Source organism: Peromyscus californicus, unplaced genomic scaffold, assembly GCF_007827085.1.
Source record: "Peromyscus californicus insignis strain IS unplaced genomic scaffold, ASM782708v3 Scaffold_8__1_contigs__length_139910024, whole genome shotgun sequence".
Taxonomy (NCBI): Eukaryota; Metazoa; Chordata; class Mammalia; order Rodentia; family Cricetidae; genus Peromyscus; species Peromyscus californicus.
The window spans coordinates 38,768,709-38,787,698 of record NW_026294606.1 but is presented as its reverse complement, the minus strand read 5'-3'; the positions used below and the strand labels follow the sequence as shown (position 1 = coordinate 38,787,698).

Genomic DNA, 18,990 nt, shown 5'->3' with positions numbered 1-18,990 from the left:
GCAGTATATTCAACATATGATGAGCTTATCAGGACTCACCCCGTCACACAGCAGGGGCATCTGATGTCAGAACCAGAACTTGCAGCCTCCTTTCCAGACTCTTCCTTTCCTTGTCTCTGCAGTTTTGATGAATAACACAATTAGCCAGAAAGCACAGGGCTTAGAGTCCTCTTCCAACCCTTTTCTGTCCTTTTTGTCTCATACCCAGTGGTGAGGGAGTTCTGACATTAAAGCTTCTAGAATCTGGTTCTAGTCTGTTGATCCTGCTTCCAGACCCGTTGTATCCAGGACAGGACTGGTCCCACAAGGCCAGCTACCCCCTCCCCCCAATAGGGATGGGTGCTGCATGCAGATTAGGATGGGAAGCTCTGCACTCACCCAGCAGTGAGTCATCTCATTTTCCATTTCTTCCACCTGTCTTGGTTACCAGCCCCACTGCTCTCCCTCTTGCGTGTTGACTCAGGTGGCTCCCATCAGACGCACATTCCAGGCTTCCTTTCCCAATCTTCTCACTCTGACCTGTCTTCCCACCTAGCACTGTCGCCGTAGGGAGTCGTAAGTGATGTCTTCCATGTCATCCTCCACATATAGCCTGTAAAGGAATCTCTCCCCTATCTGCGTAGATGGCCCTACCTCAAGGACACATCCATCTCTACCCTAGTCTTGTTCATCCCACCTCCTGCATTAAAGCCCCTTAGCTGCTTTTCATAATCTTCGTGGTCAAGTTCAAAATCCTGGTGATGTCAGACAAGGTTTTCTAACACATTACCTTCTTCTCTTGCCAGCCATATAACCTGCTGTCCTCAGTATCGCAGCCTTGCTGCAGCTGTGTGAGCTACCTACAGCTTCTGAAATAAAGTACATAGCCTCCCAGCCTTTGAATATTCAGACTTTCTGTTCAGAGTGCTGTCCTCTGCTCATCAATGGCCAATTCTGCTTGTCTTTCGATTTGCAGCTCCTGTCTGCCACACGCCAACTCTGACTGTCTCTCCTTGGTTGTTCCCACCTCTCCATACCCTCTAAACAGCCATTGTAGCACTTAACACATACACATCACCCTGCACTATGGATTTTCCCACGTAACTCCCGTGGAGGTAATAAGCACCTTGAGGTCAAGCCTTGTCCATTATTCTGGCGCTGGCTCGGCATGTTAGCATAACCAGCAAGTGAATGCACGGACATCTGAAAGAATGCTGTGGCTTCCTTCACAGGGAGTGAGCACTCAGCTGCCATGATGGACTTTGAGAGTGCAAATGCTGTCAGTATTGACATTTTTCAGACTGGAATTTCCAAGGTCATTTGGTGGGAGTTGGACCAGCCAGAATTATGGATAGGAATTGTGAATTTTAGGTCACTTACTAGGTAATTTCAGTTGCTGAGGTTGAAAGAGAAGAACAATTCAGTAATTCTGATGAATTAAAACTGATTTTCAGGATAGTTTAAGGCTAGAAATGAAAAAGTAAAGCTTTGCATATCTGCTAGTTTAGGCAAACCTACTCAGAAGTAATTTATTATCCAGAGTCACACATATCTGTCAGAGATTTCAAAAATTTTATAAAAACTTATACAGTTTATAAAGTAAGACATCACAAATTGTATATGTTAGAAATAAATGCTTTAATTTTATATTCTGAAAACTTCTGATTTTGAGGAAAATGTAAAACATCTGCATCTAAGAAGAACAAAATATAAATGCAGACATAAGAACAAAATTACCCATGTTTTAGAGAAATCAATGATAATAATCTTTTGCCTTCTATCTACACTCAGGATATTTTGTTACATTTATTTAAAGTTAAGACAAAATGCATGTGGTTAAAATCAATTCTATGCAAATATTTGATAGTCAAATCTGTACATAATTTCATAGCTGATGATAGTTAATACTCTGCAGTGGGAGTCAGAGAGCAGAAAGAAGCCAGATATTTCAAGCTAGAGATATAAAAACCCAGCCTGTGTAAGTGTGTGAAGTTATTTTCATGTCACTTTATAAATGGCTGAAGGAAAGTAGGACTTGTGATGTTCCTGTCTTTGTGGAGATTTTGGGCTTGAGTTATGAGATGTGATGAGGCATACTGAGAAGATTCGTGACCGAAACATTTCAGTTATATTCCTGCACGAGTTAGATGGTCTCAGAACATTTGCTCTCCGTGGTGACTTTCAGTTTTTCTTGTGATGAGTCGTGTTAATTTAGTGGTGTGTGTGTGTGTGTGTGTGTGTGTGTGTGTGTGTGTGTGTGTGTGTGTTGGTGCATGTCTGTGCACACATGTCTGAGTCATGTGGGATACCTTGGCCTCTGTAAGGGTCTGAGGAGAGCTGGCTGACCTCTATAAGGAAGCAATATCCCACAGGTGCCTTCCTTTCTGCCCCTGTGTTTGCTATCCCTCACAGGGACTGCTTCTTCCTGGACCACCTCCCTGGGTGGGCTTTAATTTTCAGTAGTACATTGTGATGTCAACAATCTGTTTATGAAGAGCCATATGGAAATTCAGTATATTTCACATATTCAGGTACTAATATTAAGCTGATGGAAACTGCTTTTGTTTCAATTTGTGAATTTTCGTTTAAATTCTGTCTCTGCTGACTGATGTGATGCATAGATGATTTCTTTATAAATGGTCGGCATTCTTGTCTTAGTGTATTGTTTTATGTATTCAGAGCTGGAAACTCTTCTTTCCCTACATTGTTCCAGTAATCTACTAGGTTTAATAAGCTGCACTTAAAACTTAACACTTTGTTTTAAATTTAACATTTTTTTTGTTTTTGTTTTTTGAGACAGGGTTTCTCTGTGTAGCTTTGCGCCTTTCCTGGATCTTGCTCTGTAGACCAGGCTGGCCTCAAACTCACAAAGATCCGCCTGCCTCTGCCTCCCGAGTGCTGGGATTAAAGGCATGAGCCACCACTGCCCAGCAAATTTAACATTTTATCAGGCAATCATAGTAGTATATTGGAAGAAAATATTCATAGCCATCAGAATTTTCTTCATATAGCTTTTAGTTAACAAATACCTAAAGTTTTCATGAAATGTTTAAGACTGGCCATCAGGATATTTCTTCTAATTCATCCTGATATCTGGTTTGTCTTAAGTATTAAATGATGGGGTATATAATGCTACTTAAGAATAATTTTAAACAATTCTGTTGATAGGCCAAGGAGATGGCTCTATGGGTAAGAGTGCTTCTTGCAAAAGTACGAGGCCATGAGTTCCAATCCCTAGTGCTCACAATAAAAGTTGGATATAGCTGTGTACAGCTGTAACCTCAGCATTGTGTGGAGATCTTTGAGAAATCCTGTTTTAGAGAGGAGGTGATGGAGTAGGTCTCTCTCTGACCTCCTTACATGCATGTGTGTGCTCACCTGTATATACATGTGCACATTGACCACACACACACACACATACACACACACACAGATGAGAGACAGAGAGACAGAGACAGAGAGAGACAGAGAGACAGACAGAGAGGAGAGAGACAGACAGACAGACAGAGAGGAGAGAGAATGAGTAAATAAACATGTAAGTAGGCAAAAATATCTCTGTTGAGAAAAGATGGTTGGCCCTGAGGGACTGATTGTCACCAGTTACAGGACTGAATCACAGCTTATCAATTCTTCGCCTACCTTGTTTATTTGAGGATGGTAATGAGCTGAAATCCAAGGGCCTTGGAGTCAGAGAGGCTTTCATCTCAGCTGTGGTCACTGGAAGCTTGGGAGTCACTATCATTCCTTTCATTTTCAACAGGAGGAACAGATTCATATTTATTTTGAACAACACGACCATGAGATGAGATGCCGTCCATACCTCAGCAGCTCTGTTTTTGTATTTTAGGCAATAAAACGCATAAGAGATAAGTGAAAAATAATTGAGGAGCATTTCTATTTTTCCTGGAGTGTTTGTTATTGCTTTATGGTGTAATATGCACTAAAATGTCCATTCATGATACAAAGAGAAAAGATGAGAGCTGGACTCGGGTGAAGTGTGCATCCAAGCATTGAATTTGATCCTCGGTGTAGTAATTGAATGAGAGCAGTATTGTGTATCGAGTTCATCCTTGCTCCTTAGTTTCTCAGCAAACAGCTTTTATTACAAAGGTTTCAGGCAGAGGGAGCATTAAAATATTGGATCCCTTTTATTCTGGCAGTTGTTTGTGCTGGGGGATGGTGGTGATGACATTTGCATGCTGTAGGGGAGGGAGAAAGGCTGACAATAAATGCCCTGGGAGGAAAAAAGACCAGTGGCTCCAGGAAGGGTTTGTGCCCACTGTCTCCTGGGTAAGAGATGGAGAAGGGGTCGGCATCTCCTACACTTGTCTTTGCACAGCAGGTTTCTGCTGGAGTTAGAAGGGGGCTGTTCTCTCTGCACCATTAATTTTGGACCTGTGATGTATTAGCTACCTCTGAGTGCTATAACAAATGACTCTATGGTTGTCCCACAACATCACAAGGGCATAGCTCTAGAAGCCAGACTTCCAACACAGACCTCATTGGGCTCAAAATCAAAGGGGGAACTGTGCCCTGGCTGTCCTGGTTCCCAGAGGTGGTGTGTCTTTGCCAGTGATGGTACCAGGTCCTGTCTCACTTTCTGCCCCATTCTCTGGCTCCCCCTTCACCTTCAGGCATCATTGTAACTGTTTTGGATCCACATCAGGCTTAGCTGGTGAACTCTTATTTCTCTGGACCACACAGAGTAAGGAGGCCGCAGTTTCCCAGTATTCTGATGGGGGCATCTCTGCGGGACTACTATTCAGGCTTCCACACATAAACAATTTATCCATCCCAATCGAGGCGGTACTTCAGTCTTCTTGTTCCTCGAGTGCTTTTGTTCTTCTGCCCCATCTCTATTCAAACACTGTACTGCTAGCTGTGGGCAGCTTGGGGGCAAAGGTCCTGTAAGAACAGAGAAGGAAATAAGTGTGTTTACAAGCTGTTGGCTACACACACACACACACACACACACACACACACACACACACACACACGTGCCACCGTGTCAAGTTGTTCTTTTCTGATGGTCTCTGTGCTGGGTTCTGTTCACTGCTAGAGGCAGGAGTGAACGAGGTGGACACATCCCTGCTCTGCTTTGGGAGAAAGTGGTGGACAGGAAGTTACCAAACAAACCAGCACCAGGCAGAGAATGACAGGAGACACCGAGTGAGTGGAGGCTGCTGGCATCAGAGTGAAGAGTACTTTTCTGAGAACTGAAAGCCAAGGAGTGGTGAATTGTGTGAAAAGGGCAGAGGGTGTGGGAAGTAAAAAGTTACATGATACAAGTGAGTTTCTGTTGGGAACAGAGTGAAGGTCAGTGAAGCGGTTGTACAGGAAAGGGAAGAAGTGTGCTGCCTAATCTCAGTTCTTTACATCATGTGAAGAACTTGTGTTCTAAGGCATGATGGAAAGATGTTGGAGGGTTTCTAGACTTTGGGATGAATTAGATTGTGTGTGTGTGTGTGTGTGTGTGTGTGTGTGTGTGTGTGTGTGTGTGTGTAGAGGCCAGAGACTGACCTCTGGTGTCTTCCTCAATCATTGTCCACCTTGTCTTTTGAGACAGGGTCTCTCACTGAACCTGGAGCTCTCTGATTTGGCTAACTGGCTGGGCAGTAAGACCCGGGGATCTTCTTGTGTCTGCTACACCTGCCTGTTGCTGCTCTCCTCCTCCTCCTCCTCCTCTTTTTAACATGGGTGCTGGAATTTGATTTCAGTTTCCCATGTTTGTGTAGACCTAGCCATGTATTCAGCCCAAATTAAATAGTTTTTGTTTTATTCTTTTAATCAAAACTTTATTTTGGAGAACTTGTAAAAAAAAAAATTCAGTGAGATTAGCCAATCTCAAAGTCTACACATGTCAATGAACTTCTGTATAGACAGAACAGCCATTCTGAAGCCATGGAGCTTCCCTTTGGATCATACACTTGGACTATCATTTATATTGTTATGTACTTATCGACTTCCCTCCCACAACATGAGACAAATACACAACAGAGTTAAAAGTAGAAAAGCAGTCAGTTTTGTATCCCTGTTTATGACATGTGTCTTTACCTGCATTACATTGGTGTCTCCAAATGTAGCTTCCCTCTTTTGGAGGCTAGCATGGCACCTTCTGGTACCATGAAATCTAGTCTTCAAGACTTTGACCAGCAATTTCAAAGGGGATTCTCATGCCTGGTGTTAGGGTTTTTGTTAGATAGTTTGTGACTCTTGGGGGAATATTGTCATCCCAGATGAGCGGAATTCTTTAAACTATGAGGAGAATAAAAGTGTACCAGTGACTCAAAGGTAGAAACAGGGTGAGGGGAACTTCAATTGGGAAGAGGTAGGGAGATAAATACAGGAGAAAGGCAGGGGTTTAAACTATTAGTAAAGATATCTAAAAAAGTCATAAAGCATTATATTATTCTCTACTTAAAATTACATATATACGTATATATATATATAGTTTGATGAGTATACTTTTGGACACCACATGGACTCCTGATCTTGGTGACAGGCACTTGTACACTGAAATTCTGTTATAGATAACATTTATAGATAATGGCAAGAGTTTGATGTTTGTGTAGTACTTGGTACTGTCAGTTCAGCTTTACAAACATTTTCTCAAAACCTGTTCGGAGGCAGCCATTGTGCCATACACAGGACTGGCAAAGACCAAAGCTGTGGTCTACACCGGAAGGACTTGTAGAACAGCAGGGAGCAAGACAGAGTAAGTCATAGAAATTGATAAGTGAAACAGTACTCTATGAATAAACAAAGACAGTGGGATGATGAGTGCTGAGAGGAATGACTGGTTTTGTTTGGCTGTGTGGTCTGGCGTGAGACTGCACGTGATCTTTATAGAGTATTAATATTGACTGCGATTTGAACTGAGAGTTAGACCCCACCAGGAGTTCTTCAAGGACAAGAGAGAGAACACGAAATAGAAATGCTGATGTAGGCATGGGCTATGAAACAACACAAGGCGCGCATTACTAGCGTGCATTGCTTTGGACAGGAGATGAAGATTTGGTTCTGTCAGTGGAGTAGGAAGTAGGAGAGATGCAGAATGTGTGGGCTGGGAGATCTGGTGCTCCTGTGGGCATCATTGCTCAGATGGTAAAAGATGGGAGGGAAGGAGATAGGAAGGTGAGATTTCCTTACTCAAGAGGTAGGAGAGGCATCCAGTGAGATACTGAGCAGGTAAACGATATAATTGTGTCCAAACCAGGAAGTCAGTGTGTGCAGAAGCTAGTATGGAAAGGAAGAACTAAACACCCACAAGGTGTCTGGAGCAGCCGAACATGAGGAGGGCGCAAAAGGAGGAAGGGAATTGATGTGTGAGAAAGAGAGTAAACCTGGGGTTTGTTTCCACCTTATTTCCAATAAATGTTTGCTGTAAACTTGCTGAGTACAGCACTCCAGGCATGGAAACAAGGATTCAGAAGACAGATATGTGCTTCTGCTGTGTACACAGAGGGAGGTAACACTTGCCTCTGGGATCTCCCTCCACCAGGGCTGAGCCTCCAGGACCCTCTTCCTGCTTCCAGAGCGGCAATTCTTCACTAATCTCATGCAGTTACACATCAATCAACTTCTTACAATGTGCCCCATCCATTCAAAAAGCCAATCTTCATTACTCAGTAGTGTCTATTAGTTATGGCACAGCAACATCATATTTTAGTATTTTCAGGTAATATGTAATGGCTTGATAAATGCTCATGATATAATTTTAAAGTAAATAGTGACTTGTAAATCTCAAGTTTTATTTGTTTAAGAGAGAGAGACAGAGACAGAGAGAGACAGAGAGACAGAGACAGAGAGACAGAGAGGAGAAATGACAGGAGGAGTAACAGGAAGAGGGGGAGTTGGTGACAGCTGTCTGTGGGCCATGAGATATTGGAAGGGTGTTTATTTCCTTCATCTTCTAACTTTTCTAAACTGCAAACATGTTATATCAAAATGAATAACAAGACTACTTTTGAAAGATGCTTTCTCTAAGAATGAAGGGCCTTTAACCTTTAACCTTAGTAGCATTATAGTGAGACTGAATTGGCATCCCAGTGGGTTCTCTTTTTTCCTTCTAGCTTTGGTTTCTTTTGACTATGGTGAATCTTTCACTCCACTCCAGTCTTCTTCCCTGATGCCAGAGGGAACAGCTTCAGCATCTCCACTCACTGAGGAATGAGCTCCCAGCCTCACCCAGGCAAACACTTTCATGGTTGTACCCTCTGTGTGTCTCTTTCATGTCAAGGTGGATCATGCTGACTTGTCATTCTGATGTCTGTTCTTAAGATTGATGCTTGCTATCCAAGGACCATTTCGATTTGACATTATCATTCTTTTTGGTTTTTTTTGAGACAGGGTTTCTCTGTGTAGCTTTGCGCCTTTCCTGGGACTCACTTGGTAGTCCAGGCTGGCCTCGAACTCACAGAGATCCGCCTGGCTCTGCCTCCCGAGTGCTGGGATTAAAGGCGTGCGCCACCACCGCCCGGCGACATTATCATTCTTGAGACAGTATCACATATGTCCCAGGCTGACCTCAAATTCATAATGTAGTCAAAGATGACCTTGAACTTCTGATCTATCTGCCTCCACCTTCTGAGTGCTGGGATTACAGGGGTATATTACTTTGACAAGTTTATGCATTGTTGGGGGTGGAGCTCATGACTTACACGCAATAGGCAAGCACTCCACCAACTGAGCTACATCCCCAGCCTCACTTGTTAGTACCAAATGTGCTTTTTCTATCTGGCGGGACACCTTTTCTAAAATACATCTGTTGACAATTCATAGCTCTGCTTTGCAGAGGTAGACATTGACAATGACTGTTAGTTCTGAGAACACATCCTGCTGGTATCAATAAATTATAGAGCATTCCCTGTGTTGTCTTTTTGTAAGTAAGCCCCGTATTTGGAGTAAGTCATAGCTACACTCTACTGTGTCTGTCATCTCACTGTTCTGTAATTGAAAAAAAGAATATGAGTCATGCCTGAGTTTTCACCCCTCCACTTCCTCCCTCTTCCTTCCCGGTGTCTTTCCCTGGCTCTATCATCTCCACTTTCCCTACTTTGCTGTAGTTTGCCTAGGAGATCCCTGACCTCTGAGCACCTTGTGGAGGTCAGTTTCTCTCTGCTTTGTTGGGCTCTAAGCAGCCACATGGAGCAGATGACATTTGTGAGTGCTCTACCACTGACCTGTGTCCCAGCCCGGGTACTGCATCTCATTCATACCTTAGACTGTTGTGTTGGTGCCTTAAGTATGATTGTTCCTCAATAAATGTAAACATGCATTTTGCATGCAGCTAAGGTTGACCTTGGAGCTTTAGCAATGTGTCATGTTGTGTGGCATGTATCAAGTAATTTTTCTAGCAAACATGCCTTTGTTACAGAAATAGAGGTGACTTGAAGACAAAAGAGAAGCAGTTCTAGATTGTAGGGGTAATCAAACACTGGAGTAGAATACCAGTAAAGGAGGTAAAGTTTCCATCCCTGGAGAGCCTTAAAAATTGAGACAGAGCAGACATCTGTGAGGGTGGCTGCAGCAGTAAATCTGTCTGGAAGCAAATAGATAGACAGAATGACAGATGGCTCTGGGATTTGATTATTTGGCCTGGAGAAGGGACGGCTGAGGGGAGACATTAAAAGTCTTTCAAATATGGGAAATGGAGACTGCTGCTTTGCAGAAGGAAGCAAGTGGAAGGAGCTTAGCCTAAATCCCTAGGGGCTTAGGTCTCCTCTGTTGTCAAGAGCTTAAAGCCACAGGTTGTGAAAATCCTGTAGAAATCTGCAAAACTAAAAGCCTGCTGATTTTCTGGAGGGTTTCGGGAAGTCCATTCTTTGAGCCTGTTGCAGTAAAAACAAGTTTCACTACTCTGAATAGAGAGAATTGTTTGCCTACATTATATTGAATGCATAGCATTCTCTGGGGAAATGGAAATTTTAAATGTTTTGTAAAGCAGGGAGCATTGTCACTGATTGCTGGCTAGGAGGGGGACTGGAGTTTAGCCAGGAGTCTTTTCCATCTCTGGCCACTGGTGCCACCCAGTTAGTAACAATGTGTGAGCCGCAACAATGTGAGAGCTCTGCTCTCCCAAGACAGCTTTATTGTGACCGCGGGACCTCTTCTCAGTTAAAATAGAAGACCTGCGGGCCAGGACATTAAAATCCTTGCTGTGAAAGAGGAACTGAATATATATATTCAGTTAATATATATATATTAACTGAAATCCCTTCAGACATTTCACTGTAATGTCAACTTTCAGCCACACGATGTCACGATTGGATTTTGATTTTTTTTCATCCGTGTTTGGCTCCACAGATGAAGGCATTTTCAAAGCTGGAGCAGAGAGATCTGAAACCAGGGGGGCAGCAGAAGTCCAAGAAGACGAAGACACACAGGTTGAGGTTCCAGTTGACCAGGTAATCCTCACACCTCGAAACATTTGTGGAAACAGGATCACAGCCATGGTTCCCCTCACACACTCAGGTGCTAAGGGTTCAAATGATCTTTGGAGTATAACACGGTACCCCTAGTTTTTCCCAGGACCCCTCCAGAGAACATTCACCTGTCTGTCTTTAATGTGGAAATGGTGTGTTCTTAATAAGCAGGCAAGACAAGAGGGAGCTCGATGTGAGCCAGAAGCTTGCAGAGAAAGTCTGATTTTAAAAAAGGAGCCTTAGCTGGGAATTTTAATCTAGGAAAAAAGTCATTTTCTGTTGAGAAAAAGAAGTGGTTTTAAAATGCTATGATATTCTCTCCTTCAGGGGCTTTGAAATTTCTGTGGTTAGTTTGTTTTTTTTTTTTTTTTTGAATTGCTCATATAAATACAGCTCAAATGTTTTCTCTGCGTGTAGTAATTTCTTTTCGTAGGCCGGGGGAACACTGTACTTATTTGTGTTTCAGGAAGGTGTGCTAACAGAAGAATTAAGTCTTGTTAATTCTGGCTAAATGCAAGAAGTAAGCCAGTTACCCAAGTGTTCGTGTGTGTGCGCACATATGCAAGTGTCTGCCTGCTTACACGTGAGTGTGTGTAGGTTAGAGGTAGGCATCAAGCATCTTCCTTGTTTTTCTATATCTTATTTCTGAGATGGGGTTTCTCACTGAATCTGGAGCTCACTGATTTGGCTAAACTAGCCAGCTAGCCAGTCCTCGGGACTCACCTGTCTCTGCCTTCTCAACACTGGATTGAAGATGTGTGCCATGCCTGGCTTTTCAGTGGCTTCTGGGCATCTGAAATCACTTCCTCATGCTTGAGAGCAGGTCTTTACTCACTGAGCCATCTCCCTAGACCCCATCACTATTTTTTTTTATTTACAGTAATTCTTGATTAAATATGAATAGCATTATGGGAATTATAGGATATTTTTCTTCCCTTCACTTTCTTAATTTTTACACTGAAAGGTTTTAGAGAGTTCATATTAGTGAAACAATGTACTTTTGAAGGCCTCCACTGTGTGTACCAGAATGAATTTACACACAAGAATCCACTTGCATTGTAAAGGAGATTATAAATAAGGTAGAAGCCTGCTTAACCAAACCATTGACCCTGGTACCATCCCGTGAACAGATTATAGATTATTCTGATACTTCTAAGCTTGGCTCCATATTGAAATAGTTTGGAGAACTTTAAAACGAAGTACTTGAAAAGACTCTCTATTACACTTTTTATTGCAGTCATTGCAGATCTCTCTGGAGGGTTGGCGTTTAGTGCCAGATTCTGGAGGAAGGGAGAGATGACTAGGAATTGCCACGTTCCTGTGACTATTATGTGCTATTTCCTCTTCTGAAAGCAAGTTTCACAATAGGGCAGATCCACGAGTGATCTTCCCACCCGTGCTTGTCTTAGGGCAGCAGTGAGCCTGACGCTTGATATTCCGCCATACTTTCTGCGCACACTGTCTTCCTGAGGAAAAGCCTGACGTGCTAAAATTCACAGATTTCAAAAATCCAATTTATTTTCTAGGATTTGTTCTCACTAATAATTTTTTTATAAACCCCAGTTATACTTAGTTTTTCCCTGGGAGAAAACAGAATTTTAGCTCTACTGTGAAACCATAATTAAATATTATGGTTTCAGACAGAGAAGAGTAATCATGTATATACAAAACTTATTAGTTGTAGAAGCCACGAGTAATTTATATTCTAAAGTCAAAACATCAAGAGAATACCACAGCATCACCAGTAAAGGAAATGTCTCTCCACTAATCACTTCTTAGGCAACCTGTGCAGTTTCGAGGGGCATCTGTTTGCTCAGGTGTTTTCTGATTCAGCGGGAGGGGCGTTGGGAGGGAGAACGGGTCTCTGATGTCACTGGACCAGCCTTCCGTCTGCAGTGCTTGATTTCTTATTGGATGTGTGAAGATCGCTGAATAAAATGCAGCTGAGCAGGAGCTACAGGTAAGCAGCAGGTGCTGGACAAGGACAGCATCAGCGACAGAACAACTGGGAGGGAAGAAAGCAGGGGGTGGAGGCTCTGCCTGCTCCCTTCCACTCTGTTCCACAAGGTGCTGGGATCCGTCCTGGGCACCAGGTGCTGGGGCTGGTCTTGGAGCCACTTTTGTGTCCTAAGTAGCCATGATCTGACCATTTTGTGAAGCCAGACGCAGGTGTGGAGAGATCCATTAGGTCCATAACAGCGAGAACAACGGTTCTGGAGAAGACATCCCTACATGGTCTGTATTAAGTAGCAGCTAGTTTATATCAGGGACATGCTGAGGGCCAGGAACTGCATGGCTCTTATCTTAAATAATTGTGGTGACAACCTGGCAGACAGGCCTTCCTTACTATCCTCACTTTCCATGTATACACACACATATACATATGTAAACATATATTTATATCTACACACACATACCTACATATGTGTATACATATACATATACGTGTGTGTGTGTGTGTGTGTGTGTGTGTGTGTGGACTGTTTTCACCCCAGTGATTAAGGTCTTCGGTCTTGACGGCAAGCACCTTTACCCACTGAGCCAGCTCACTGGCCATGAATGTCTTCTCAAAGATGTTTGTGTAATGAATGACCTTGGAGAGCAAAGGTAGTGACTTCCTCTAGGATATATAGTCACCCTCAATAGAGGCATTTTGGTCTCTAGAGGGATATTTGGCTATTTGTGGGGATGTTTAGTTGTCAAAACTTAGTGAGTTTTATTGGATTCTAGTGAGTAGTGGTCAAAAGTGCCATTAATTACCTGTAATGTACATAAGAACCCCCACCCCCAACAAAGATTATGTGGCCCAGAATGCCAACAGTGATAAGAGGCTAGGTCTGTTTATTGTCTTCTTCTTCTTCTTCTTCTTCTTCTTCTTCTTCTTCTTCTTCTTCTTCTTCTTCTTCTTCTTCTTCTTCTTCTTCTCCTCCTCCTCCTCCTCCTCCTCCTCCTCCTCCTCCTCCTCCTCCTTCTCTTTCTCCTTCTCCTTCTCCTCCTTCTTTGTCTTCTTCTAATAATAACAACAACAACAACAATAACAATAATAATAAAAAGGTAATGCCTCCTGTGGTTCAAAGCTCAGGATGGTTTACTGCCCACCATAACAATCTAATGCCATTGACTCACACACTTAAGATTGACTAAGAAGGTGAATTTTATGTAATGTATATTTTTTCATAATAAAAGTAATGAAAAAAGATTTGGGTTCCCCAGGCCTGGAGCTCTTTTTCTGGCAGGCAAACCACAGAGAGGTTATCATGCAGCCCTTTCCCATGTGGGAAAGGGTTTGAGCCACTCCCAACACTCTGGCTGTCTCTGTTGCTGTGAGCAGCAACTTGTTTTTGACCCTAGCATCCATGAAACTCTGGCAGATTAGCATGTTTGTGGTAAGGGAGGCAGAGCCTCTGGTTCTTCATGTCTTTCTGGCACCTCTAGCACATGTTCTCATGTGAAGGCATGCTATGGGTTTGTGTATCTATGTTATGGCAAATTTCAGCTAGGCGTCTGAGTTCCATCCCTAGATCCAGATTTGTCTTGTTAGTCAGAGACTAGCTGCTTGCTCTCTGTTGCTATGACCATAGCATCTGCTGGAGATAACTTAGGAGAAGAAAGGTTTTCTTTGTGTCGTGGTTTTGGTCCATCATTGTGTGGAATGAAGAACTGAATTCTGGTTGTGTGTGGTGAATCAGGAATTAGAGAGCAAGGCCAGAACCTGGGCCCATGCTAGAACCTTCAGAAGCTTCCAGCAGCAGGGCTTTACCTCCTAAAGGTTCCATGGCCTTTCAAAAGGTACCACCAGCTGGGGAGCAAGCACTGAAATCACAGTTCTGTGGGGGGAACGTTTTAGAGTCCAGCCATTGCAATGGTGGGCTCAGCTCAGCTTTGAAACACACAGGGAGACTCTGTATCTGGGAAGGCCAGACCAAATGACTTATTAGTGGAGAATTTAGGGCTAATAAGAATATGGCAGGCTGGGCAGTGGTGGTACTGGCCTTTAATCTCAGCACCCAGGAGGCAGAGTCAGGTGGATCTCTGAGTTTGAGGCCAGCCTAGTCTATAGAGTGAGTTCTAGGGCAGCCAAGGCTACACAGAGAAACCCTGTCTTGAAAAAAAAACATAAGGCCAGACTTAAAAAAATTTTGTTGTATGTATACTTCAAATCAACCTAGAGTGGCTGGACAAGAACCAGATTAGGTGATACCCAGCACTGGTGACCTGTGTGCCACTGTGAGACTTCAGAACACAATGCTTTTCCAAAGTCATGAGACAAGAAGTGAGTCTACTTCATATTTGTTGATTAAATTCCCTTTAGCCATTGAGGACCAGGAAGTAGAGGCCCTCCATCTGAGAGACACCAGCAAACAAGTACCATTAAAATACAACTAGATTCTCAGAAGGCAGAGATGGTACCTGACTCTACATCATCACAGTGTGGATGATGTATGGAATGGACCAAGGATCAGGTTGTTGGTAGCTTTACCCACAGGGCATAACTTACTTTGAGTAGTAAAATAATGTGAATTTCAAAATGCCTTTATGCTGAGTTGTTTTGTTAAATAGTGTAGAAGCACCATCCTGAATGTTGGAGCAGATAAAGTTTTATTTTGTTGTTTTAATTGGAGGTATGGCATGTTATTTTCTGATGCATTTATTTCATGTATATATTTCAGTCAAAGTTGTACATATAATACTTTCAAGTCAACCATTTCGACAAGGGTTATAGCAAAAATCACACCTCACCGTACTTCTCACCATCTCTGTTTCTCTTCCTGGGGTAACCAATTTGAATTAATTCATTTCACATTTTCTAAAATATATAATGCCCCAATTTAATACCTCTGAGATCTTTAAGTCTTACATGAGGGCATGTGGCATTTTAATAATTTTATTTTATAATCTTGTCACTTCAGATTTCATGGAAGTAATCTTTTGATTTTGCTTTTTACAGTTTAGGTGTTGTTTATTAAACCTTCTTCCTAATGACTGTGTGAGTTGGTTACTCTATCACTCATCCCTTCTCTCTCCCATTCATAATAAGTCAACACAATTTACAAACATACCCTTTCCCCTTTATTCTAATATTACTTATGATTATTTTTGCTGGTTAATTTGGAATCTGCAGGCTATCCTTACTATGTGTTTTCTCTTACTTGAATCTTTTCTTGTAGCCTCTAGTTACATTGTAACCTTCTTCCTCTGTCCCAGCTTGGCCCTTACTCATTGCTTTTCCCTTAGCTTAGCATTCTGTACACCTGCTCTGAAGCTGTGGGTCTCCATTTGACCCATTATGCACATTTTGTGAATATGCACTCTCTCTTGTCCCTTTCCCCAAGCCCTCCAGTTGCTGAGGCTGTCTAGTTTGTCTTCTTCAGCTTCTCAGATTGGCCTGGTTATTTTCCTTATCATTATTAGGGAATTCCCTTTGTTTCTCAGGGGATGGATCCTGGTATTCGGATTACATGTCTTCTTTCTCAGCTAAACCTTCATTAAAGGAAAGTTCCCCACACAAAATGAAGGTGTAATCAATTTTCCTTTAGTAGTTGCCAGAGAAATGCTCCATAGGAGGCACACTGTATGGGAGAGACTTTTCAGTAGTACTGGGGCTTGAACCTACGGCCTCATGCATACAGAGGCAAGTGGTCTACCACTGAAGTACAGCTCCAGTGAGAGGCTTTTCATATATGAAAGTGGCTTTGATTTCTCTACTCAAACCTGACTGTCATTATGGCTAGGTATAAAATTCTAGGGTCACCTGATTTCTCTCAGGACTTTGAAAACCCTGCTCAATTTTGCTTCCCATTCAGGAGAGCAATTGAGAAGTTTGGTAGCTTTGCCTTTCCTGAGCTTCTGTGATTAACACTTCCCTACCTCTGGGCTCACTTCTCTTTTCCTAGCATTTGGACAGTTTCTAAGTAGGCTCCTTGGCGTAGGTCTTTTTTTTTTTTTAAATCTTTTTTTTTAAATTCTTTTTCTTTTTTTAAAGATTTTATTATTTATTTATGTATATGAGTGCTTTATCTGCACGTACAACTTTATGCCAGAAGAGGGCATCAGATCCCACTAGAGATGGTTGTGAGCCACCATGTGGTTGCTGGGAGTTGAACTCAGGACCTCTGGAAGAGCAGGCAGTGCTCTTCACCACTGAGCCATCTCTCCAGACCCCAGTGTAGGTCTTTTTGCTTGCTGACTACTCCTTGTGCCTTTCTTATTCTAGTTCTGGAAGAAATGCTGAACTAGTTCTTTGATAATCTTTCTAGAACTTCAGTATTTGTACATAGGGCCTGCTATGCTAATCATCTCTTCTGCTTTGCATCTCTATGAATTGTTTCTTAGATTTTTTTAAAAAGTCAATTTATATCATATATGTATCTTACATATGTAACATCAAATATACAGGGTGTAAGTCACACTCACAAACACACTCTGTCAGGGATTGAGCTCAGTGCCTTGTGCTTGCTTGGCAGGGACTCTTCCAATGTCACATACTTTCAGCCATATCTATTGATATTATCACCTGGATTATCATATCTTCAAGCGCTAGATACTTTCATATTTTCTGAATGTTCATTCTGTGATTTGGTCTATGTGTGTATGTATATGTAGTGTGTACCTGATTGTATCTATGCGCACATGAATACATGTGCGTGTGTGTAGAAACCGGAGGTTTGACTTTGAGTGTCTTTATCACCCTTAACCCTATTTTTTGAGCAAAGGTGTCTCACTGAACCTGGAGCACCTTAGTTTGAATTAGTGAACCTCAGGAATTCTCCTGTCTCTGACTCCCCCTGCCCACAGTTCTAGGGTTAATGATGCATGGGAGCCTGGCTATTGAGCGGGTGCTAGGAATCTGAACTCAGCTCCTCATGCTTGTGCAGTAGTTACTCTACCAACTAAATCATCTCCTCAGCCCATGAGTGCTCTTTTTTTATGACATGCTGTTCTTGTTTCATGGATGTGACATCTTCCCTTCCCCAAATACTGATGCTCTGCTATTGAAAATTCCACTGTTTCTTATGAGTTTCTCTTTGTCTTTCTGTTTTGTTTTCTGCCTCTGTGCTAGGGAGACTTTTGTGAATCATTAAGGACAGTCCGTAGGCAGAGCTTATCAGGACAGATCCAGGGCAGGGCAATTGGTTTGCAGGACTCATGGGAGGAGTCCCTCTAGTTTTTGGTAGTTTTAGCATTGTTCTTCTGTTTGTTATGAGAAGACTCTTTGGCTGTTTTCTTTGTGGTCAACAGTCAGGACCTGCCTGTGAGAAGGGGACTTGGGACTCTTACCAAGAGACTTATTCTCTCTGGCTTCAGTACAAGGGTTGCACACACCCATTCTTTGGCTTCCCTTTCTGCAGGTTTGAGTTTGAGTTTTCTGACATCTACTCCTATTGGCTGGACAACTTTGGACTTTATTGTGCCCCAATTTTTGTTGCTATTACTTCCTATTCAGTCTTCAGTGTCTTTATGGATTCCTTTAAACATTCCTTTTTCTGATGCTTTGGAGGGACATTTGAAGGATGTCAGGGGGCAAAACAAACCCATCTGTTCAGTTTACAGTGTTCAACCAGAAGTCACTTTCATCCTAAACTGTCTTCATTTAATCTGTGCTGGAGATGGAGAACTGACTGCCTAGGAGAGGACTGTTAGTGGCCAAACCAGACTATACTGCACCTGTATCTGTTTGGCATAGCACAGATTCTTCAACTGCTTCTCCCTATTCTCTCACACTTGTCCCAAGTTAAGCATTTATATTGCTTGTCCAGCCCCTTGGGTAGTTAGTTTCAGCTGTGGCTACTACTACTTCAGATGTTTACATCTGCGGAACCCAATACCACTTCAAAGACTCTATGGCCATCCCAGAAGGTACAACCAGATAAGAGGAGTTTTGAAATTTGAACCCGCAGATTTTCCTGGCTTGTCAGTCTATCTCTGACTTTACCTGCTTCTTGGAGATGACCGGCAATCACCTGCCGCTTCTCTCAGAAACCCAGCAAGAGAAAGGTCCTCCAAGTGTCTGTTTTTCACATGCAATAACATAACTCCAACTCTGCTTCAATGAAATGTGCTTATTAAGCAGAAGTGTAAAACATTTAGAACCAAAGGAACCCTGGACTCGAGTCTTTTATTTTGTCACAGAAGAAACAAAATCCTCGTTAGAGAAAGTGGTTCTTCTGCAGAGATACCATTTGCTGATGGTGCTGTTGGCACAGGAGGAGTGCAGAGACCCTGGCTTCTGGTTTATGGCTGTCTTAGAACCCTTCCTGAAGGGCAGTGGAAAGCCCATAATTGGCCCTACCTGAGTACAGGGCCACTCAGCCTTCAATGCCTTCATCAAGGAGTGCGAACCAGCAGTTCATTGGCACTTTGTATTCCAGCCACAGGGACTTGGTGGGTCACATTCCTGCTAGTGCTGTGAGCATCACAGACAGCAGGGAGGGTCAGGGTGAGGCGACCAGTACTCCTGACCTCCCTATGCGCTCACCAGAAATTGGGCTTTTAGTGGCGTTGTGTTTGTAGATTTGTATTTAATTGAGAGAAATGCTGTTAAACATTAACATGGAGCCTGCAGAGATTTCAGTGAAAATAAAATCAA

General features: G+C 42.6%; 1 protein-coding gene across 4 annotated transcripts in view; it reads left to right on the top strand.

Annotated features, from left to right (window-relative positions):
* Dcdc2 (doublecortin domain containing 2) overlaps positions 1–18,990 on the top strand; it is a 213,257-nt gene that overhangs the window by 177,221 nt on the left and 17,046 nt on the right. For all 4 annotated transcript variants that reach the window (XM_052728338.1, XM_052728335.1, XM_052728337.1 and 1 more), the window contains one exon: positions 10,285–10,385. In XM_052728338.1, the coding sequence (XP_052584298.1) occupies positions 10,285–10,385 (101 nt within the window). The remainder of the gene's footprint in view (positions 1–10,284; positions 10,386–18,990) is intronic.